At 60.3% G+C, this 24,524-nt stretch overlaps 1 protein-coding gene across 1 annotated transcript in view; it reads right to left on the minus strand.

Annotated features, from left to right (window-relative positions):
• The window catches only part of LOC144489237 (kinesin-like protein KIF22-B), a 39,567-nt gene extending 15,049 nt beyond the window's left edge, over window positions 1–24,518 (minus strand). The window contains exons 1-7 of the mRNA XM_078207082.1: window positions 24,451–24,518; window positions 22,896–23,005; window positions 22,655–22,775; window positions 17,378–17,531; window positions 14,408–14,525; window positions 2,837–3,020; window positions 1,198–1,366 (exon numbers count right to left, since the gene is read on the minus strand). Coding sequence (XP_078063208.1) covers window positions 1,198–1,366; window positions 2,837–3,020; window positions 14,408–14,525; window positions 17,378–17,501 — 595 coding nt within the window. The 5' untranslated portion in view covers window positions 17,502–17,531; window positions 22,655–22,775; window positions 22,896–23,005; window positions 24,451–24,518. The remainder of the gene's footprint in view (window positions 1–1,197; window positions 1,367–2,836; window positions 3,021–14,407; window positions 14,526–17,377; window positions 17,532–22,654; window positions 22,776–22,895; window positions 23,006–24,450) is intronic.
• Between the last annotated feature and the right edge of the window lie 6 nt (window positions 24,519–24,524).

Below are 24,524 nucleotides of genomic sequence, written 5' to 3' on the forward strand. Positions count from 1 at the left end.
ATCCAGCAGTACAACCACCCAGATCCCTTTCCACCGTGAATACCGAGGTAAAGTATTCATTAAGCACCTCCGCCATTTCTAACGGTTCCGCACAAACTTTTCCCCCTTCACCTTTTAAGGGTCCTATGCCTTCACATCTCATCCTTTTACTCTTGACATATTTGTAGAAAGCCTTGGGATTCTCCTTAATCTTACCCGCCAAGGTCTTCTCATGACCCCTTCTCGCTCTCCTAATTTCCTTCTTAAGCTCCTTCCTACATCGCGTATACTCCTCTAAATCCTTAACACATCCTAGCTCTCTGAACCTTCTGTACGCCTCTCTTTTCTTATTTACCAGGTTCATCACAACCTTCGTGCACCACGGTTCCCGTACCCTACCAACACCCCCCTGTCTCATCGGAACCCAGAGACCGAGGTCTCTCTCTCTGAACTGTGAGACACCAGACACCGAGGTCTCTCTCCCTGAACTGTGAGACACCAGACACCGAGGTCTCTCTCTCTGAACTGTGAGACACCAGACACCGAGGTCTCTCTCCCTGAACTGTGAGACACCAGACACCGAGGTCTCTCTCTCTGAACTGTGAGACACCAGACACCGAGGTCTCTCTCTCTGAACTGTGAGACACCAGACACCGAGGTCTCTCTCTCTCTCTCCCACTCCCTGAACTGTGAGACAGAGATCTCTCTCCCTGAACTGAGACACCAGAGACCGAGGTCTCTCTCCCTGAACTGAGACACCAGAGACCGAGGTCTCTCTCCCTGAACTGTGAGACACCAGACACCGAGGTCTCTCTCTCTGAACTGTGAGACACCAGACACCGAGGTCTCTCTCTCTCTCTCCCACTTCCTGAACTGTGAGACAGAGATCTCTCTCCCTGAACTGAGACACCAGAGACCGGGGTCTCTCTCCCTGAACTGTGAGACACCAGAGACCGAGGTCTCTCTCTCCCACTCCCTGAACTGTGAGACAGAGGTCTCTCTCTCTGAACTGTGAGACACCAGAGACCGAGGTCTCTCTCTCTCTCTCCCACTCCCTGAACTGAGACAGAGGTCTCTCTCTCTGAACTGTCAGACACCAGAGACCGAGGTCTCTCTCTCTCTCTCCCACTCCCTGAACTGTGAGACAGAGGTCTCTCTCTCTGAACTGTCAGACATTGCTGCCCTGGTCCCTCAGTGTGTCTGAGTCAGGTTACGTACGCTGCAGTGGTGTCACAATGGACGGTTTCCTCTGTTTAGCTACGGATCCTCTGCGCAAGCCTCCTGGACGCACGTTCTTCAACAGCGAGTCGCTACTGTGGGCCTCATCCGCTCCCTCCTCCTGTGCACTGATGGCTTTCTCCAGCTCGTTCTGTCTCTGTTCCAGTTTCTAATCAAACACATAGAGCTAAAAGCGCTGTTCAACATGCACACACACTCCCTCCCTCGCGCGTGCACCCTCCCTCGCGCGCGCCCTCCTTCCCTCGCGCGCGCGCGCACACCCTCCCTCCCTCGCGCGCACGCACGCACCCTCCCACCCTCACGCACGCACCCTCCCACCTTCGCGCGCGCGCACACACTCCCTCCCTCGCGCGCGCGCACACACTCACTCCCTCCCTCGCGCGCACACACTCACTCCCTCCCTCGCGCGCACACACTCACTCCCTCCCTCGCGCGCACACACTCACTCCCTCCCACGCGCGCGCGCGCACGCACGCACTCACTCCCTCCCTCGCGCGCGCACGCACTCACTCCCTCCCTCGCGCGCGCACTCACTCACTCACTCCCTCGCGCGCACACTCCCTCCCTCCCTCCGCGCGCGAGGGAGGGAGTGTGCGCGCGCGGGAGGGAGGGAGGGAGTGTGCGCGCGAGGGAGTGAGTGAGTGAGTGCGCGCGCGAGGTAGGGAGTGAGTGTGTGCGCGCGCGAGGGAGGGAGTGTGCGCGCGCGAGGGAGGGAGTGTGCGCGCGCGAGGGAGGGAGTGTGGCGCGCACACACTCACTCCCTCCCTCGCGCGCACACACTCACTCCCTCCCTCGCGCGCACACACTCACTCCCTACCACGCGCGCGCACGCACTCCCTCCCTCCCTCGCGCGCGCACACACTCACTCCCTACCTCGCGCGCGCACTCACTCACTCCCTCGCGCGCACACTCCCTCCCTCGCGCGCGCACACTCCCTCCCTCGCGCGCGCGCGCACACACTCCCTCCCTCGCGCGCACCCTCCCTCCCTCGCGCGCGCGCGCACACACTCCCTCCCTCGCGCGCACACACTCCCTCCCTCGCGCGCGCACACACTCCCTCCCTCGCGCGCGCGCACACACTCCCTCCCTCGCGCGCGCACACTCCCTCCCTCGCGCGCACACACACACTCCCTCTCTTGCGCGCACACACACACTCCCTCCCTCGCGCGCACACACACTCCCTCTCTTGCGCGCGCACACACACACTCCCTCTCTTGCGCGCACACACACACTCCCCCCCTCGTGCGCACACACACTCCCTCCCTCGCGCGCACACACACACTCCCTCTCTTGCGCGCACACACACACACTCCCTCCCTCGCGCACGCGCACACACTCCCTCCCTCGCGCGCACACACACTCCCTCCCTCGCGCGCACACACACTCCCTCCCTCGCGCGCACACACACTCCCTCCCTCTCACAACCCCCGCTACCCATCCAGTCTCCGGGAACCCAGACTGATTACCCCCCACACCCTGTCTCCGGGACCCCCGGGCACGCAGCAGGAACCCAGGCTGATTAGCCGCCGTCTCCGGGACCCCCGGCTGTTTGCCCCCCCACAGGGACCCGGACACATTCCCCGCTGAGACAGGGACTCTGCAGAGGAATTTGCGGTACCTGTATCTGGAGGCGGCTTTCCTCCAGCTTTTTCAGCAGCTGCAGGCGTTCCTCTTTGGGGGTACCCAGCACCGGGGGGCCACTCTTGCCGTACTTTCTCAGCATGTCCTCCAGGTGGGAGAGGCGTTCCATCACATGCGAGTCACAAACCTCCGGGTCATAGTCACCTGGTTTCAGCAAAGGGCTGGAAGCAAAAGACGGACCGAGTCAGGCCGGACATCAAATCACCAACCTTCCGACTGTAAACCCAACACCCTGGAGAATACACCATCCTTCCCCCGCAAACTCCGCTAATGTTCTGGGGACCCCGGGTTCAAATCCCACCCACGGCAGACGGTGGAATTTGAATTCAATAAAAAATATCTGCGATTAAGAATCTACTGATGACCCGTTGTTGATTGTGGGGGAAAAACCCATCTGGTTCACTAATGTCACTTTAAGGAAGGAAATCTGCCGTCCTGACAATGGTTAGCACTGCTGCATCACAGCTCCAGGGAGCCAGGTTCGATTCCCGGCTCGGGTCACTGTCTGTCTGGAGTCTGCACCTTCTCCCCGTGTCTGCGTGGGTTTCCTCCGGGTGCTCCGGTTTCCTCCCACAGTCTGAAAGACGAACTGGTTAGAGGTGCATTGGGCCGTGCTAAATTCTCCCTCAGTGTACCCGAACAGGTGCTGGAGTGTGGCGACTAGGGGGATTTTCACAGTAACTTCATTGCGGTGTTAATGTAAGCCTTACTTGTGACTAATAAATAAACTTTATACTTTGATACTTTATGTGGCTCCAGAGCCACAGCAATGTGTGGGTGACTCTCAGCTGCCCAAGGGCAACTAGGGATGGGCAATAAATGCTGGCCCAGCCAGCGACGCCCGTGTCCCACGAATTAATAAAATAAAATCTCTCGCAATAATGGGCGAAGTACTATTTCCTTCCTACTCACAGGTTACCTTTCAGTGACTCATGAACAAGGACACCCAGGTCTCTTGCCATTTATGAAATCCTAGTGGATGACTTCCCACCTGCCACACTCTTGCCCAGTCACTCAGCCTCAGAGAACAGTACAGCACAGGAACAGGCCCTTTGGCCCTCCCAGCCTGTGCCTCCTCGCATTGCCACCCAGTTGGGTCATTCGCCAGCTTGGAAACAGGACGCTTGGGTCCTGCCCCCGGGTAACAGTTGCTCCTTATTGACTTTAAGCAAACCCCTTCCCGATTTTGGATATCTCAATTCAATCTCCATCTTCACCCTCTCTGCTCAGAGGAGAGGAGTCCCACTCCCTCCACATAAACAGAGGGCCCTCATCCCCTGCTACTGTTTGACAACGTTACTCCACACCCGGCCCACGCTCCGCACCCGGCCCACGCTCCGCACCCGGCCCACACTCCACACCCGGCCCACACCCCGCACCCGGCCCACACCCCGCACCCGGCCCACACCCCGCACCCGGCCCACACCCCGCACCCGGCCCACACCCCGCACCCGGCCCACACCCGGCCCACACCCCGCACCCGGCCCACACCCCGCCCACACCCGGCCCACACCCCGCACCCGGCCCACACCCCGCACCCGGCCCACACCCGGCCCGCACCCCGCACCCGGCCCACACCCCGCACCCGGCCCACACCCCGCACCCGGCCCACACCCCGCACCCGGCCCACACCCCGCACCCGGCCCACACCCCGCACCCGGCCCACACCCCGCACCCGGCCCACAACCCGCACCCGGCCCACACCCCGCACCCGGCCCACACCCCGCACCCGGCCCACACCCCGCACCCGGCCCACACCCCGCACCCGGCCCACACCCGGCCCACACCCGACACCCGGCCCACACCCCGCACCCGGCCCACACCCCGCACCCGGCCCACACCCCGCACCCGGCCCACACCCGACACCCGGCCCACACCCCGCACCCGGCCCGCACCCCGCACCCGGCCCGCACCCCGCACCCGGCCCGCACCCCGCCCACACCCGGCCCACACCCCGCACCCGGCCCACACCCCGCACCCGGCCCACACCCCGCACCCGGCCCACACCCCGCACCCGGCCCACACCCCGCACCCGGCACACACCCCGCACCCGGCCCACACCCGCACCCGGCCCACACCCCGCACCCGGCCCACACCCCGCACCCGGCCCACACCCCGCACCCGGCCCACACCCCGCACCCGGCCCACACCCCGCACCCGGCCCACACCCCGCACCCGGCCCACACCCCGCACCCGGCCCACACCCCGCACCCGGCCCACACCCCGCACCCGGCCCACACCCCGCACCCGGCCCACACCCCGCACCCGGCCCACACCCCGCACCCGGCCCACACTCCACACCCGGCCCGCACCCCGCACCCGGCCCGCACCCCGCACCCGGCCCGCACCCCGCACCCGGCCCGCACCCGGCCCACACCCCGCACCCGGCCCACACCCCGCACCCGGCCCACACCCCGCACCCGGCCCACACCCCGCACCCGGCCCACACCCCGCACCCGGCCCACACCCCGCACCCGGCCCACACCCCGCACCCGGCCCACACCCCGCACCCGGCCCACACCCCGCACCCGGCCCACACCCGGCCCACACCCCGCACCCGGCCCACACCCCACACCCGGCCCACACCCCACACCCGGCCCACACCCCACACCCCGCACCCGGCCCACACCCCGCACCCGGCCCACACCCCGCACCCGGCCCACACCCCGCACCCGGCCCGCACCCCGCACACGGCCCGCACCCCGCACCCCGCACCCGGCCCGCACCCCGCCCACACCCCGCACCCGGCCCACACCCCGCACCCGGCCCACACCCTGCACCCGGCCCACACCCCGCACCCGGCCCACACCCCGCACCCCGCACCCGGCCCGCACCCCGCCCACACCCCGCACCCGGCCCACACCCGGCCCACACCCCGCACCCGGCCCACACCCCGCACCCGGCCCACACCCCGCACCCGGCCCACACCCGGCCCACACCCCGCACCCGGCCCACACCCCGCACCCGGCCCACACCCGGCCCACACCCCACACCCGGCCCGCACCCCGCACCCGGCCCGCACCCGGCCCGCACCCCGCACCCGGCCCGCACCCCGCACCCGGCCCGCACCCGGCCCACACCCCGCACCCGGCCCACACCCCGCACCCGGCCCACACCCCGCACCCGGCCCACACCCCGCACCCGGCCCACACCCCGCACCCGGCCCACACCCCGCACCCGGCCCACACCCCGCACCCGGCCCACACCCCGCACCCGGCCCACACCCCGCACCCGGCCCACACCCCGCACCCGGCCCACACCCCGCACCCACCCCGCACCCGGCCCGCACCCGGCACCCGGCACCCGGCCCGCACCCCGCACCCGGCCCGCACCCCGCACCCGGCCCACACCCCGCACCCGGCCCACACCCCACACCCCGCACCCGGCCCACACCCCACACCCGGCCCACACCCCGCACCCGGCCTACACCCCGCACCCGGCCCACACCCCGCACCCGGCCCACACCCCGCACCCGGCCCACACCCCGCACCCGGCCCACACCCCACACCCGGCCCACACCCCACACCCGGCCCGCACCCCACACCCGGCCCGCACCCCACACCCGGCCCACGGCCCGCACCCCGCACCCGGCCCGCACCCCGCACCCGGCCCGCACCCCGCACCCGGCCCGCACCCCGCACCCGGCCCGCACCCCGCACCCGGCCCGCACCCCGCACCCGGCCCACACCCCGCACCCGGCCCACACCCGGCCCACACCCCGCACCCGGCCCACACCCCGCACCCGGCCCACACCCCGCACCCGGCCCACACCCCGCACCCGGCCCACACCCCGCACCCGGCCCACACCCCGCACCCGGCCCACACCCCGCACCCGGCCCACACCCCGCACCCGGCCCACACCCCGCACCCGGCCCACACCCCGCACCCGGCCCACACCCCGCACCCGGCCCACACCCCGCACCCGGCCCACACCCCGCACCCGGCCCACACCCCGCACCCGGCCCACACCCCACACCCGGCCCACACCCCGCACCCGGCCCACACCCCGCACCCGGCCCACACCCCGCACCCGGCCCACACCCCGCACCCGGCCCACACCCCGCACCCGGCCCGCACCCCGCACGCACCCCGCACCCCGCACCCGGCCCGCACCCCGCACCCGGCCCGCACCCGGCCCGCACCCCGCACCCGGCCTGCACCCCGCACCCGGCCCGCACCCCGCACCCGGCCCGCACCCCGCACCCGGCCCGCACCCCGCACCCGGCCCGCACCCCGCACCCGGCCCGCACCCCGCACCCGGCCCGCACCCCGCACCCGGCCCGCACCCCGCACCCGGCCCGCACCCCGCACCCGGCCCGCACCCCGCACCCGGCCCGCACCCCGCACCCGGCCCGCACCCCGCACCCGGCCCGCACCCCGCACCCGGCCCGCACCCCGCACCCGGCCCGCACCCCGCACCCGGCCCGCACCCCGCACCCGGCCCGCACCCCACACCCGGCCCGCACCCCGCACCCGGCCCGCACCCCGCACCCGGCCCACACCCCGCACCCGGCCCACACCCCGCACCCGGCCCACACCCCGCACCCGGCCCACACTCCGCACCCGGCCCACACCCCGCACCCGGCCCACACCCCGCACCCGGCCCACACCCCGCACCCGGCCCACACCCCGCACCCGGCCCACACCCCGCACCCGGCCCACACTCCGCACCCGGCCCACACCCCGCACCCGGGCCACACCCCGCACCCGGCCCACACCCCACACCCCACACCCGGCCCACACCCCACACCCGGCCCACACCCCACACCCGGCCCACACCCCACACCCGGCCCACACCCCACACCCGGCCCACACCCCACACCCGGCCCACACCCCGCCCACACCCGGCCCACACTCCACACCCGGCCCACACCCCACACCCGGCCCACACCCCACACCCCACACCCGGCCCACACCCCGCACCCGGCCCACACCCCGCCCACACCCGGCCCACACCCCGCACCCGGCCCACACCCCACACCCGGCCCACACCCCGCACCCGGCCCACACCCCGCACCCGGCCCACACCCCGCACCCGGCCCACACCCCGCACCCGGCCCACACCCCACACCCGGCCCACACCCCGCACCCGGCCCACACCCCGCACCCGGCCCACACCCCGCACCCGGCCCACACCCCGCACCCGGCCCACACCCCGCACCCGGCCCACACCCCACACCCCGCACCCGGCCCGCACCCGGCCCGCACCCGGCCCGCACCCCGCACCCGGCCCGCACCTCGCACCCGGCCCGCACCCCGCACCCGGCCCGCACCCGGCCCGCACCCCGCACCCGGCCCGCACCCCGCACCCGGCCCGCACCCCGCACCCGGCCCGCACCCGGCCCGCACCCCGCACGCACCCCGCACCCGGCCCACACCCCGCACCCGGCCCACACCCCGCACCCGGCCCACACCCCGCACCCGGCCCACACCCCGCACCCGGCCCACACCCCGCACCCGGCCCACACCCCACACCCGGCCCACACCCGGCCCACACCCCGCACCCGGCCCGCACCCGGCCCACACCCGGCCCACACCCCGCACCCGGCCCACACCCCGCACCCGGCCCACACCCCGCACCCGGCCCACACCCCACACCCGGCCCACACCCCGCCCACACCCGGCCCACACCCCGCCCACACCCGGCCCACACCCGGCCCACACCCGGCCCACACCCGGCCCACACCCGGCCCACACCCCGCCCACACCCGGCCCACACCCGGCCCACACCCCACACCCGGCCCACACCCCACACCCGGCCCACACCCCGCACCCGGCCCACACCCCGCACCCGGCCCACACCCGGCCCACACCCCACACCCGGCCCACACCCCACACCCGGCCCACACCCGGCCCACACCCCGCACCCGGCCCACACCCCGCACCCGGCCCACACCCCGCACCCGGCCCACACCCGGCCCACACCCCGCACCCGGCCCGCACCCGGCCCGCACCCGGCCCACACCCCGCACCCGGCCCACACCCCGCACCCGGCCCACACCCCGCACCCGGCCCACACCCCGCACCCGGCCCACACCCCGCACCCGGCCCACACCCCGCACCCGGCCCACACCCCGCCCACACCCCGCACCCGGCCCACACCCCGCCCACACCCGGCCCACACCCCACACCCGGCCCACACCCCACACCCGGCCCACACCCCACACCCGGCCCACACCCCACACCCGGCCCACACCCCACACCCGGCCCACACCCCACTCACTGTGCTAAGGTAACACACACATTTAAAGGAGAATTGCCTCTTCCATCGCAGGACACTGAGCACCAGGTAGGAACAACTTTACACAAAACAAAGACAACATTTTCACATCAGAACATTATTTTTTACAGACGCCCCATAGAAAGCATCCTTTCTGGTTGTATCACAGCTTGGTCTGGGGCTTCTGCTCTGCCCAAGACCGCAAGGAACTACAAAAGGGGTCGTGAATGTAGCCCAATCCATCACCAGCCTCCCATCCATTGACTCTGTCTACACTTCCCGCTGCCTCGGGGAAAAGCAGCCGGCATAATTAAGGACCCCCCCCCGGACATTCTCTCTTCCACCTTCTTCCGTCGGGAAAAAGATACAAAAGTCTGAGGTCACGTACCGACCGACTCAAGAACAGCTTCTTCCCTGCTGCTGTCAGACTTTTGAATGGACCGACCTCGCATTAAGTTGATCTTTCTCTACACCCTAGCTATGACTGTAACACTACATTCTGCACTCTCTCCTTTCCTTCTCTATGAACGGTATGCTTTGTCTGGAGAGTGCGCAAGGAACAAGACTTTTCACTGTATCCCAATACATGTGACAATAATAAATCAAATCAAATTAATTGCCCCAAATATAAACCAAAAATAACAGCACAATATCTGCGGTGTCCCTGCCTGGCCATCTTCTGCTGTGTCAGACCCTGTTCCCAGGACAGAGTACAACCCAGTGACACCCCCAGACCTTGTTACCAGGACACAGTACAACCCAGTGACACCCCACACCCCCAGACCCTGTTCCCAGGACAGAATACAACCCAGTGACACCCCACACCCCCAGACCTTGTTACCAGGACACAGTACAACCCAGTGACACCTCACACCCCCAGACCTTGTTACCAGGACACAGTACAACCCAGTGACACCCCACACCCCCAGACCTTGTTACCAGGACACAGTACAACCCAGTGACACCCCACACTCCCAGACCCTGTTACCAGGACACAGTACAACCCAGTGACACCCCACACCCCCAGACCCTGTTACCAGGACACAGTACAACCCAGTGACACTCCACACCCCCAGACCCTGTTACCAGGACACAGTACAACCCAGTGACACTCCACACCCCCAGACCCTGTTACCAGGACACAGTACAACCCAGTGACACCCCACACCCCCAGACCTTGTTACCAGGACACAGTACAACCCAGTGACACCTCACACCCCCAGACCTTGTTACCAGGACACAGTACAACCCAGTGACACTCCACACCCCCAGACCCTGTTCCCAGGACACAATACAACCCAGTGACACCCCACACCCCCAGACCCTGTTACCAGGACACAGTACAACCCAGTGACACCCCACACCCCCAGACCTTGTTACCAGGACACAGTACAACCCAGTGACACCCCACACCCCCAGACCTTGTTACCAGGACACAGTACAACCCAGTGACACCCCACACCCCCAGACCTTGTTACCAGGACACAGTACAACCCAGTGACACTCCACACCCCCAGACCTTGTTACCAGGACACAGTACAACCCAGTGACACTCCACACCCCCAGACCTTGTTACCAGGACACAGTACAACCCAGTGACACCCCACACCCCCAGACCCTGTTACCAGGACACAGTACAACCCAGTGACACCCCACACCCCCAGACCCTGTTCCCAGGACAGAGGACAACCCGGTGACACCCCCAGACCTTGTTACCAGGACACAGTACAACCCAGTGACACTCCACACCCCCAGACCCTGTTCCCAGGACACAGTACAACCCAGTGACACCCCACACCCCCAGACCTTGTTCCCAGGACACAGTACAACCCAGTGACACCCCACACCCCCAGACCTTGTTCCCAGGACACAGTACAACCCAGTGACACCCCACACCCCCAGACCCTGTTACCAGGACACAATACAACCCAGTGACACCTCACACCCCCAGACCCTGTTCCCAGGACACAGTACAACCCAGTGACACCCCACACCCCCAGACCCTGTTACCAGGACACAGTACAACCCAGTGACACCCCACACCCCCAGACCTTGTACCCAGGACACAGTACAACCCAGTGACACCCCACACCCCCAGACCCTGTTCCCAGGACACAGTACAACCCAGTGACACCCCACACCCCCAGACCCTGTTACCAGGACAGAGTACAACCCAGTGACACCCCACACCCCCAGACCCTGTTACCAGGACACAGTACAACCCAGTGACACCTCACACCCCCAGACCCTGTTACCAGGACACAGTACAACCCAGTGACACCCCACACCCCCAGACCTTGTTACCAGGACACAGTACAACCCAGTGACACCCCACACCCCCAGACCTTGTTACCAGGACACAGTACAACCCAGTGACACTCCACACCCCCAGACCCTGTTACCAGGACACAGTACAACCCAGTGACACCCCACACCCCCAGACCCTGTTACCAGGACACAGTACAACCCAGTGACACTCCACACTCCCAGACCTTGTTACCAGGACACAGTACAACCCAGTGACACCCCACACCCCCAGACCCTGTTCCCAGGACACAGTACAACCCAGTGACACCCCACACCCCCAGACCCTGTTACCAGGACAGAGTACAACCCAGTGACACCCCACACCCCCAGACCCTGTTACCAGGACACAGTACAACCCAGTGACACCTCACACCCCCAGACCCTGTTACCAGGACAGAGTACAACCCAGTGACACCCCACACCCCCAGACCTTGTTACCAGGACACAGTACAACCCAGTGACACCCCACACCCCCAGACCTTGTTACCAGGACACAGTACAACCCAGTGACACTCCACACCCCCAGACCCTGTTACCAGGACACAGTACAACCCAGTGACACCCCACACCCCCAGACCCTGTTACCAGGACACAGTACAACCCAGTGACACTCCACACCCCCAGACCTTGTACCCAGGACACAGTACAACCCAGTGACACCCCACACCCCCAGACCCTGTTACCAGGACACAGTACAACCCAGTGACACTCCACACTCCCAGACCTTGTTACCAGGACACAGTACAACCCAGTGACACCCCACACCCCCAGACCCTGTTCCCAGGACACAGTACAACCCAGTGACACCCCCAGACCTTGTTACCAGGACACAGTACAACCCAGTGACACCCCACACCCCCAGACCCTGTTCCCAGGACACAGTACAACCCAGTGACACCCCCAGACCTTGTTCCCAGGACACAGTACAACCCAGTGACACCCCACACCCCCAGACCCTGTTACCAGGACACAGTACAACCCAGTGACACCCCACACCCCCAGACCTTGTTACCAGGACACAGTACAACCCAGTGACACCCCACACCCCCAGACCCTGTTCCCAGGACACAGTACAACCCAGTGACACCCCACACCCCCAGACCTTGTTCCCAGGACACAGTACAACCCAGTGACACTCCACACCCCCAGACCCTGTTCCCAGGACACAGTACAACCCAGTGACACCCGACACCCCCAGACCTTGTTCCCAGGACACAGTACAACCCAGTGACACTCCACACCCCCAGACCCTGTTCCCAGGACACAGTACAACCCAGTGACACCCCACACCCCCAGACCTTGTTACCAGGACACAGTACAACCCAGTGACACCCCACACCCCCAGACCTTGTTACCAGGACACAGTACAACCCAGTGACACTCCACACCCCCAGACCCTGTTACCAGGACACAGTACAACCCAGTGACACCCCACACCCCCAGACCTTGTACCCAGGACACAGTACAACCCAGTGACACCCCACACCCCCAGACCTTGTTACCAGGACACAGTACAACCCAGTGACACCCCACACCCCCAGACCTTGTACCCAGGACACAGTACAACCCAGTGACACCCCACACCCCCAGACCTTGTTACCAGGACACAGTACAACCCAGTGACACCCCACACCCCCAGACCTTGTACCCAGGACACAGTACAACCCAGTGACACCCCACACCCCCAGACCTTGTACCCAGGACACAGTACAACCCAGTGACACCCCACACCCCCAGACCTTGTTACCAGGACACAGTACAACCCAGTGACACCCCACACCCCCAGACCTTGTTACCAGGACAGAGGACAACCCAGTGACACCCCACACCCCCAGACCCTGTTACCAGGACAGAGTACAACCCAGTGACACCCCACACCCCCAGACCTTGTTACCAGGACAGAGGACAACCCGGTGACACCCCCAGACCCTGTTACCAGGACAGAATACAACCCAGTGACACCCCACACCCCCAGACCCTGTTCCCAGGACACAGTACAACCCAGTGACACCCCACACCCCCAGACCTTGTTACCAGGACACAGTACAACCCAGTGACACCCCACACCCCCAGACCTTGTTACCAGGACAGAGTACAACCCAGTGACACTGCACACCCCCAGACCTTGTTACCAGGACACAGTACAACCCAGTGACACCCCACACCCCCAGACCTTGTTACCAGGACACAGTACAACCCAGTGACACTCCACACCCCCAGACCCTGTTCCCAGGACACAGTACAACCCAGTGACACCCCACACCCCCAGACCTTGTTACCAGGACACAGTACAACCCAGTGACACCCCACACCCCCAGACCTTGTTACCAGGACACAGTACAACCCAGTGACACCCCACACCCCCAGACCCTGTTCCCAGGACACAGTACAACCCAGTGACACCCCACACCCCCAGACCTTGTTACCAGGACACAGTACAACCCAGTGACACCCCACACCCCCAGACCCTGTTACCAGGACACAGTACAACCCAGTGACACCCCACACCCCCAGACCCTGTTACCAGGACACAGTACAACCCAGTGACACCCCACACCCCCAGACCCTGTTACCAGGACACAGTACAACCCAGTGACACCCCACACCCCCAGACCCTGTTACCAGGACACAGTACAACCCAGTGACACCCCACACCCCCAGACCTTGTTACCAGGACACAGTACAACCCAGTGACACCCCACACCCCCAGACCCTGTTACCAGGACACAGTACAACCCAGTGACACCCCACACCCCCAGACCCTGTTACCAGGACACAGTACAACCCAGTGACACCCCACACCCCCAGACCTTGTTACCAGGACACAGTACAACCCAGTGACACTCCACACCCCCAGACCTTGTTACCAGGACACAGTACAACCCAGTGACACTCCACACCCCCAGACCCTGTTACCAGGACACAGTACAACCCAGTGACACCCCACACCCCCAGACCTTGTTACCAGGACAGAGTACAACCCAGTGACACCCCACACCTCCAGCGCGTTCCTATCGTCACCTGATTGCCAATTCCTCGGATCCACTGCTGTGCTCCGACTCCTCTGATTTCTGTATCTTGGCTAGTCGTTGGGAACTTGCTGGAAGATCAAGGCAGGCTCGCTTCAGAGGGCACACACCTGAACAAGGGAAGGATTTAGGTACATATTCAACATCGCAGTCTGTCAGTATGTAATCACTGCCAACATTTCACAGAGTCTGTCCCAGTGTATAGATCCCTCACCCAGTGTTATATCGTGTGTATAATCTCTCTCCTCTCCCCTCACTGTGTTATATCGTGTGTGTGTGTGTGTGTGTGTGTGTGTGTGTGTGTGTATAATCTCTCTCCTCTCCCCTCACCCGGTGTTATATCATGTGTGTGTGTATAATCTCTCTCCTCTCCCCTCACTGTGTTATATCGTGTGTGTGTGTGTGTGTGTATATAATCTCTCTCCTCTCCCCTCACCCGGTGTTATATCATGTGTGTGTGTATAATCTCTCTCCTCTCCCCTCACTCTGTGTTATATCGTGTGTGTGTGTGTGTGTGTGTGTATATAATCTCTCTCCTCTCCCCTCACTGTGTTATATCGTGTGTGTGTGTGTGTATAATCTCTCTCCTCTCCCCTCACTCTGTGTTATATCGTGTGTGTGTGTGTGTGTGTGTGTGTATATAATCTCTCTCCTCTCCCCTCACTCTGTGTTATATCGTGTGTGTGTGTGTGTGTGTGTGTATAATCTCTCTCCTCTCCCCTCACCCGGTGTTATATCATGTGTGTGTGTATAATCTCTCTCCTCTCCCCTCACTGTGTTATATCGTGTGTGTGTGTGTGTGTGTGTGTGTATATAATCTCTCTCCTCTCCCCTCACCCGGTGTTATATCATGTGTGTGTGTATAATCTCTCTCCTCTCCCCTCACTCTGTGTTATATCGTGTGTGTGTGTGTGTGTGTGTGTGTGTGTGTGTGTATATAATCTCTCTCCTCTCCCCTCACTGTGTTATATCGTGTGTGTGTGTGTGTGTGTGTATAATCTCTCTCCTCTCCCCTCACTCTGTGTTATATCGTGTGTGTGTGTGTGTGTGTGTGTGTGTATATAATCTCTCTCCTCTCCCCTCACTCTGTGTTATATCGTGTGTGTGTGTGTGTGTGTGTATATAATCTCTCTCCTCTCCCCTCACCCGGTGTTATATCGTGTGTGTGTGTATAATCTCTCTCCTCTCCCCTCACTCTGTGTTATATCGTGTGTGTGTGTGTGTGTGTGTGTGTGTGTATATAATCTCTCTCCTCTCCCCTCACTCTGTGTTATATCATGTGTGTGTATAATCTCTCTCCTCTCCCCTCACTGTGTTATATCGTGTGTGTGTATAATCTCTCTCCTCTCCCCTCACCCGGTGTTATATCGTGTGTGTGTATAATCTCTCTCCTCTCCCCTCACCCGGTGTTATATCGTGTGTGTGTATAATCTCTCTCCTCTCCCCTCACTCTGTGTTATATGTGACTAGCGATTATCAGTGACTAGTGGTGTGCCTCAGGGATCAGTGTTGGGACCACAATTGTTTACGATTTACATAGATGATCTGGAGTTGGGGACCAAGTGTAGTGTGTCAAAATTCGCAGATGACACTAAGATGGGTGGAAGAGCAAAGTGTGCAGAGGATGCTGAGAGTCTGCAAAGGGATATAGATAATCTAAGTGAGTGGGCGAGGGTCTGGCAGATGGAGCACAATGTTGGTAAATGTGAGGTCATCCATTTTGGGAGGAATAACAGCAAAACGGACTATTATTTAAATGGTAAAAAATTGCAGCATGCTGCTGTGCAGAGGGACCTGGGTGTCCTTGTGCAGGAATCTCAAGGAGTTGGTTTGCAGGTGCAGCAGGTAATTAAGAAGGCAAATGGAATTTTGTCCTTCATTGCGAGGGGGATGGAGTTTAAAAACAGCGAGGTTATGTTGCAGCTGTATAAGGTGCTGGTGAGGCCACACCTGGAATACTGTGTACAGTTTTGGTCTCCTTACTTGAGAAAGGATATACTGGCACTGGAGGGGGTGCAGAGGAGATTCACTGGGTTGATTCCGGAGTTGAGAGGGTTGGCTTATGAGGAGAGACTGAGTAGACTGGGGCTACACTCATTGGAATTCAGAAGAATGAGGGGAGAACTTATAGAATCACATAAGATTATGAAGGGAATAGATAAGATAGAAGCAGGGAAGTTGTTTCCACTGGCGGGTGAAACTAGAACTCGGGGGCATGGCCTCAAAATAAGGGGGAGCAGATTTAGGACTGAGTTGAGGAGGAACTTCTTCACACAAAGGGTTGTGAATCTGTGGAAGTCCCTGCCCAGTGAAGCAGTTGAGGCTACCTCATTGAATGTTTCGAAGGCAAGGATAGATAAATGTTTGAACAGTAAAGGAATTAAGGGTTATGGTGAGCGGGCGGGTAAGTGGAGCTGAGTCCACAAAAAGATCAGCCATGATCTTATTGAATGGCGGAGCAGGCTCGAGGGGCCAGATGGCCTACTCCTGCTCCTAGTTCTTATGTTCTTATATCGTGTGTGTATAATCTCTCTCCTCTCCCCTCACCCTGTGCTATACAGTAATCATTGTCACATTACAGATCATTTCAGTGTAACAGGATGTTGGGACAGATATCTGCTGGTCTATGAGCAGCCAGACGGTGACACGGCGGCAGTGGTTCGCACTGCTGCCTCACAGCGCCAGGGACCTGGGTTCCATTCCCGGCTCGGGTGGAGTCTGCACCTTCTCCCCGTGGGTTTCCTCCGGGTGCTCCGGTTTCCTCCCTCAGTCCGAAAGATGTGCTGGTTAGCTGGATTGGCCATGCTAAATTCTCCCTCAGTGTAACCCGACCAGGCGTCGGAGTGTGGTGACCAGGGGATTTTCACAGTAACTTTATTGCAGTGTTAATGTAAGCCTTACTTGTGACACTAATAAATAAACTTTAACTTTGCTTTTTATATATAGATGGACAGACTCTTACCTATGGGCTGGATTGTCTCCTGTGTGAAGGGTCGATTCACCACCAGCTTGGACTTTGCTGCAAAGTTCAGTGCAGTGAGAGTGTTGAAATAATGTTTGTACTCCGGAGCAATGTTTGCAATCATTGTGCTGTGGGCAGTTCCACCCAGGGAATCCTGGCAGCAAAGAGAAACGGACAGCGCACATCAACACGGAGGCAGCATTCCCAGTGCAGACAGCGGAGCTGGATCTCCCTCCCCCTGAGAACCCACACCCCAAAGAGAAATGGACAGCGCACACCAACACAGAGGCAGCATTCCCAGTGCAGACAGCGGAGCTGGATCTCCCTCCCCGTCTGGGAACTCACACCCCAAAGAGAAACGGACAGCGCACATCAACACGGAGGCAGCATTCCCAGTGCAGACAGCGGAGCTGGATCTCCCTCCCCGTCTGGGAACTCACACCCCAAAGAGGAGTACCTCGCCCTATAATCTGTTCACGTGTGTGAGAAATGGTGCGAGCTGCTCTTCAGCTAGCGGTTAAATACAGAATAAATCCCTGACACACTCTCTAAAATCAACACCTAATAATTTATTTCTCCAGTTAGCAGTGAGCAAATTAACCAAACTATTAACCAACCCAATAAACCCCTTCTAACCATTCCCCAATATAACAAGATTCTAATGCAATGCTGTTCCCATAAATCTAATTCCCACTCATCCACAAAATAAAATTCAGTCACTCTCTAAATTACAACCAGGTTTTGTCTTCTGGAATATTTGGTGTTTCTCTGTTGATTCGTGTGTCTGGAACTTCCTTTTTTCTTTGGTATCTTTGCTATCTAGATGGTGCTTTCTCGAAGACACAGATGAAGCTATGGGAGCCAGCGGTTCTCCCGCTCTCGCCAGAGCTCTTAACTCCAGCAGGCGGCTGTTATTCTCCCCTCTTTGTCCCACTGTCCCCCTTTTATACCCGTGGTGACATATCAATATTTCCCACAATAGGATTGGTTCCCAAAACCGTCAGATTTAAATTTAATAGGTTCTTGGTATCCAAGTGCCTGATTCAAATTGATTGGCTCAATTCAAAAGCCTGTTGTCTTGGTGACACTGCTGCTTGGCCTTTCGATATAAATGTTTCAGTCTGGGTTCTCCATGTACTTGCATTTCAAATTTCTAAGCACAGAAAAAGTACCAGCTTTTGAAGGGGCCACGCAAAGCTCCCCCACCTGCCCCACCCCACCGAGCATTTTACTATTTGACAAACACCAAATTCCCAATCATGGGATTTCCTACCTCCTAATTTCATAAATGGCAGAACCTGTAGGAGTATTGATAGGCAGAGGGATCTGGGTGTACAGGTACACAGGTCACTGAAAGTGGCAACGCAGGTGGAGAAGGTAGTCAAGAAGGCATACGGCATGCTTGCCTTCATCAGCCGGGGCATTCAGTTTAAAAATTGGCAAGTCTTGTTGCAGCTTTGTAGAACCTTAGTTAGGCCGCACTTGGAATATAGTGTTCAATTCTGGTCGCCACACTACCAGAAGGATGTGGAGGCTTTGGAGAGGGTACAGAAAAGATTTACCAGGATGTTGCCTGGTATGGAGGGCATTAGCTATGAGGAGAGGTTGGAGAAACTTGGTCTGTTCTCACTGGAACGACGGAGGTTGAGGGGCGACCTGATAGAAGTCGACAAGATTATGAGGGGCAGAGTGGAGAGTCAGAAGCTTTTTCCCCCAGGGTGGAAGAGTCAGTTACTCGGGGGCACAGGTTTAAGGTGTGTGTGTGAGGAGATGTGCGAGGCAAGTGTTTTACACAGAGGGTGGTGAATGTCTGGAACGCGCTGCCCGGGGAGGTGGTGGGAGCAGGTACGATCACGGCAGTTAAGGGGCATCTAGATGAACACATAAATAGGATGGGAATGAAAGGATACGGACTCGGTAAGTGCATACGGTTTTAGTTTAGGCAGGCATCATGATCGGCACGGGCTTGGAGGGCCGAAGGGCCTGTTCCTGTACTGTACCTTTCTTTGTACTCTACCCAACTTTGCAACAGTACAGAGAGAGCAAACCCAGATTCAGGAATGTCAGCGTCCGAACGCTGAGGGAGGGAGTGCTGCTCGGTCAGGAGGGCTCCTCTGTGGCTGTCCTGGTCGGTGTGCAGCATTCCAACCTGTTGCTGACCTTCTCCCTCGTTTCACATCAAGCAGTTTGCTTGTAATTGTACTGTCAGCAACTGAGCATAAAACCCCCCATCCTGTGGAGGCAAGTGCACACGCGCATGCACTCTGACTCGACAGAGAGGGCCGAGGGACTGGGCTGGGCCACAGTCCCAGATCCTACATCCGAATCATGCGACTCAGCTAACATGGTCTACCTGATACGCTGCAGGAGAGGATGTCCTGAGACATGGTACATTGGGGAGACCGTGCAGATGATACGACAACGGATGAATGAACACCGCTCGACAATCACAGGCAAGAGTGTTCTCGTCCTGTTGGGGAACACTTCACCAGTCACGGGCATTCAGCCCCTGATCTTCGGGTAAGCGTTCTCCAAGGCGGCCTTCAAGATGACGCAGAGTCGCTGAGCAGAAACTGATAGCCAAGTTCCGCACATGAGGACAGCCTCAACTGGGATCTTGGGTTCATGTCACACTATCTGGAACCCCCACGACTTGCAAAATCTCACTCACTGTCCTGGCTGGAGACAGGTTACGTTCACCTTAGTGATGGAAAGGGATAGGCATGAACCTCGGGCCAGTGGTTTTAGCTGGGGGAAGGGTAATTATGAGGCTATTAGGAGAGAATTAGGAAACATAGGTTGGACTAGGAGATTACAGGGACTGGGAACGTCCGACATGTGGAGTTTTTTCAAGGAGCAGCTACTGCGAGTCTGTGATAGGTATGTCCCTGTCAGGCAAGGAGGAATTGGTAGGGCTAGGGAACCGTGGTGCACCAAAAACGTTTCTTTGTTGGTTAAAAAGAAAAAGGAGGCTTATGTTCGGATGAGACGTGAGCACTCGGGTAGTGCACTAGAAAGCTTTAGATTGGCTAAGAGGGAGTTGAAGAGCGAGCTTAGAAGGGCTAAAAGGGGACATGAGAAGACTTTGGCGGATAGGGTTAAAGAGAATCCTAAGGCGTTCTATAGGTATGTCAAGAACAGAAGGTTGGTTAGGGCAAGTTTAGGGCCAGTTATAGATGGCAGAGGGAAGTTATGTGTGGAACCGGAGGAGATTGGTGAAGCATTGAACCAATATTTCTCTTCGGTGTTCACGCAAGGGGACATGAATATAGCTGAGGAGGACACTGGGTTGCAAGGGAGTAGAATAGACAGTATTACAGTTGATAAGGAGGATGTGCAGGATATTCTGGAGGGTCTGAAAATAGATAAATCCCCTGGTCCGGATGGGATTTATCCAAGGATTCTCTGGGAGGCAAGAGAAGTGATTGCAGAGCCTCTGGCTCTGATCTTCAGGTCGTCGTTGGCCTCTGGTATAGTACCAGAAGATTGGAGGTTAGTGAATGTTGTCCCATTGTTTAAGAAGGGGAACAGAGACTTCCCCGGGAATTATAGACCGGTGAGTCTCACTTCTGTTGTCGGCAAGATGTTGGAAAAAATTATAAGGGATAGGATTTATAGTTATTTGGAGAGTAATGAATTGATAGGTGATAGTCAGCATGGTTTTGTGGCAGGTAGGTCGTGCCTTACTAACCTTATTGAGTTTTTTGAGAAAGTGACCAAGGAGGTGGATGGGGGCAAGGCAGTGGACGTGGTATATATGGATTTTAGTAAGGCGTTTGATAAGGTTCACCATGGTAGGCTTCTGCAGAAAATGCAGATGTATGGGATTGGGGGTGATCTAGGAAATTGGATCAGGAATTGGCTAGCGGATAGGAAACAGAGGGTGGTGGTTGATAGTAAATATTCATCATGGAGTGCGGTTACAAGTGGTGTACCTCAGGGATCTGTTTTGGGGCCACTGCTGTTTGTAATATTTATTAATGATCTGGATGAGGGTATAGTTGGGTGGATTAGCAAATTTGCTGATGACACCAAAGTCGGTGGTGTGGTAGACAGTGAGGAAGGGTGTCGTAGTTTGCAGGAAGACTTAGACAGGTTGCAAAGTTGGGCCGAGAGGTGGCGGATGGAGTTTAATGCGGAGAAGTGTGAGGTAATTCACTTTGGTAGGAATAACAGATGTGTTGAGTATAGGGCTAACGGGAGGACTTTGAATAGTGTGGAGGAGCAGAGGGATCTAGGTGTATGTGTGCATAGATCCCTGAAAGTTGGGAATCAAGTAGATAAGGTTGTTAAGAAGGCATATGGTGTCTTGGCGTTTATTGGTAGGGGGATTGAATTTAGGAGTCGTAGCGTTATGTTGCAACTGTACACAACTCTGGTGCGGCCGCACTTGGAGTACTGTGTGCAGTTCTGGTCCCCACATTACAGGAAGGATGTGGAGGCTTTGGAGAGGGTGCAGAGGAGGTTTACCAGGATGTTGCCTGGTATGGAGGGGAGATCCTATGAGGAGAGGCTGAGGGATTTGGGATTGTTTTCGCTGGAAAGGCGGCGGCTAAGAGGGGATCTTATTGAAACATATAAGATGATTAGAGGTTTAGATAGGGTGGATAGTGATAGCCTTTTTCCTCTGATGGAGAAATCCAGCACGAGGGGGCATGGCTTTAAATTGAGGGGGGGTAGTTATAGAACCGATGTCAGGGGTAGGTTCTTTACCCAGAGGGTGGTGAGGGATTGGAATGCCCTGCCAGCATCAGTAGTAAATGCGCCTAGTTTGGGGGCGTTTAAGAGATCCGTAGATAGGTTCATGGACGAAAAGAAATTGGTTTAGGTTGGAGGGTCACAGTTTTTTTTTTAACTGGTCGGTGCAACATCGTGGGCCGAAGGGCCTGTTCTGCGCTGTAATGTTCTAATACACATCTCTTTAACCTGTGCTTAACCCTCTCTCCACTCGCACTGTCTGTACCTGTAAAGACTGGATTATCTGTTAACTCTCGCATTCCAACCATTATCTTGTAATTGAGTTGCGTCTACACATGACCTATGTGTGAACACAACTCGTCACTCACCTGAAGGAGCAGCGTTCTGAAAGCTCATGCTACCAAATAAACCTGTTGGACTTTAACCTGGTGTTGTGAGACTTCTTACTGTGCCCGGATCCTACAGAATGAGGGACCTGCGGACATCACAGGGAGAGGAAGAAGGTCCCTCCTGCTGCCAGCGTGAGCAGACAGGTACTGGATGGAGAAAGCGCAGTGCCAGCAGTTTAGTGAGGGTTACCTGCAGTAGACGGGTTAGTTTGCTGTCCCTGTAGGGAATCCGGCACAGTCCCTGGTTTAAGGCATCCACCACTTTGCTGAGTACAAAGAGGGAGGTGTTAATGGCTCCACTCTCCTTTAACCTGGGAAAGACAGGGTAAAGCAGTGTCAATGTAGCCTTGGAGAAGGATACAAGAGGCCAGCAACCCATGGCAGCACAGTAAACCCCCCCCGTCAGAGTGCGCCGCCATTGCTGTACCCACCGAATGCCCTGGTTCCCGGTCCTCCGGTTATCCTCAGAGCCTGCCAGGTCTATCAGGTAGAGTTTCCCAGTCAGCTGTCGGAACGGAGACACTTTCTCCAATTTCACCACCTGGAATAGACAAACCATCAGAAAGAGAGAGAAACGGGGCAAAGGGGCGTTTCACCTCACCATCCACCCCCATCCCACACTCAGCAAGGGAGAGAGAGAGAGAGAGAAAGGCATAGAGATACATGGAGAGAAATGGGGCAAAGGGGTGTTTCACCTCAACACCCACCCCCATCCCAAATAGCGAGGGAGTACGTTATACACAGCACCAGAGGAGAGAGTGAGGTGTCGCATTCCAACCAAAACTCAGCGAGTGGCGCACAGATACACACGCGCGCGCGCGCGCGCGCGCCACAGACAGCGCGCGCGCGCACAGACACGCGGCGCGCGCACAGACACGCGCGCGCGCGACAGACACGCGCGCGCGCGCACAGACACGCGCGCGCGCGCGCACAGACACGCGCGCGCGCACAGACACGCGCGCGCGCGCACAGACACGCGCGCGCGCGCACAGACACGCGCGCGCGCGCACAGACACGCGCGCGCGCGCGCACAGGACACGCGCGCGCGCACAGACACGCGCGCGCGCGCACAGACACGCGCGCGCGCACAGACACACGCGCGCGCAGACACACGCGCGCGCGCGCAGACACACGCGCGCGCGCGCACAGACACACGCGCGCGCGCACAGACACACGCGCGCGCGCGGCACAGACACACGCGCGCGCGCGCGCACAGACACACGCGCGCGCGCGCACAGACACACGCGCGCGCGCGCACAGACACACTCGCGCGCGCGCACAGACACACGCGCGCGAGCGCACAGACACACGCGCGCGCAGACACACGCGCGCGCGCGCACAGACACACGCGCGCGAGCGCACAGACACGCGCGCGCGCAGACACACGCGCGCGCGCGCAGACACACGCGCGCGCGCGCACAGACACACGCGCGCGCGCAGACACACGCGCGCGCGCGCGACACACGCGCGCGCGCGCACAGACACACGCGCGCGCGCGCACAGACACACGCGCGCGCGCGCACAGACACACGCGCGCGCGCGCACAGACACACGCGCGCGCGCGCACAGACACACGCGCGCGCGCGCGCACAGACACCGCGCGCGCGCGCAGACACACGCGCGCGCACAGACACGCGCGCGCGCACAGACACACGCGCGCGAGCGCACAGACACGCGCGCGCGCGCGCACAGACACACGCGCGCGCGCGCGCGCACAGACACGCGCACGCGCGCACAGACACACGCGCGCGCGCGCACAGACACACCGCGCGCGCGCACAGACACACGCGCGCGCGCGCACAGACACACGCGCGCGCGCGCACAGACACACGCGCGCGCGCGCACAGACACGCGCGCGCGCGCACAGACACACGCGCGCGCGCGCACAGACACACGCGCGCGCGCGCCGCACAGACACACGCGCGCGCACAGACACACGCGCGCGCGCGCACAGACACACGCGCGCGGGGATTAATCTCCTTGTACCTTGATCAGCAGCACGGAGTGGCTACGACTGGACCGACAGTTCAGCTTGGTGCTGGCTGTGGTACGGTTTTCTC

Source organism: Mustelus asterias, unplaced genomic scaffold, assembly GCF_964213995.1.
Source record: "Mustelus asterias unplaced genomic scaffold, sMusAst1.hap1.1 HAP1_SCAFFOLD_2040, whole genome shotgun sequence".
Classification (NCBI taxonomy): Eukaryota; Metazoa; Chordata; class Chondrichthyes; order Carcharhiniformes; family Triakidae; genus Mustelus; species Mustelus asterias.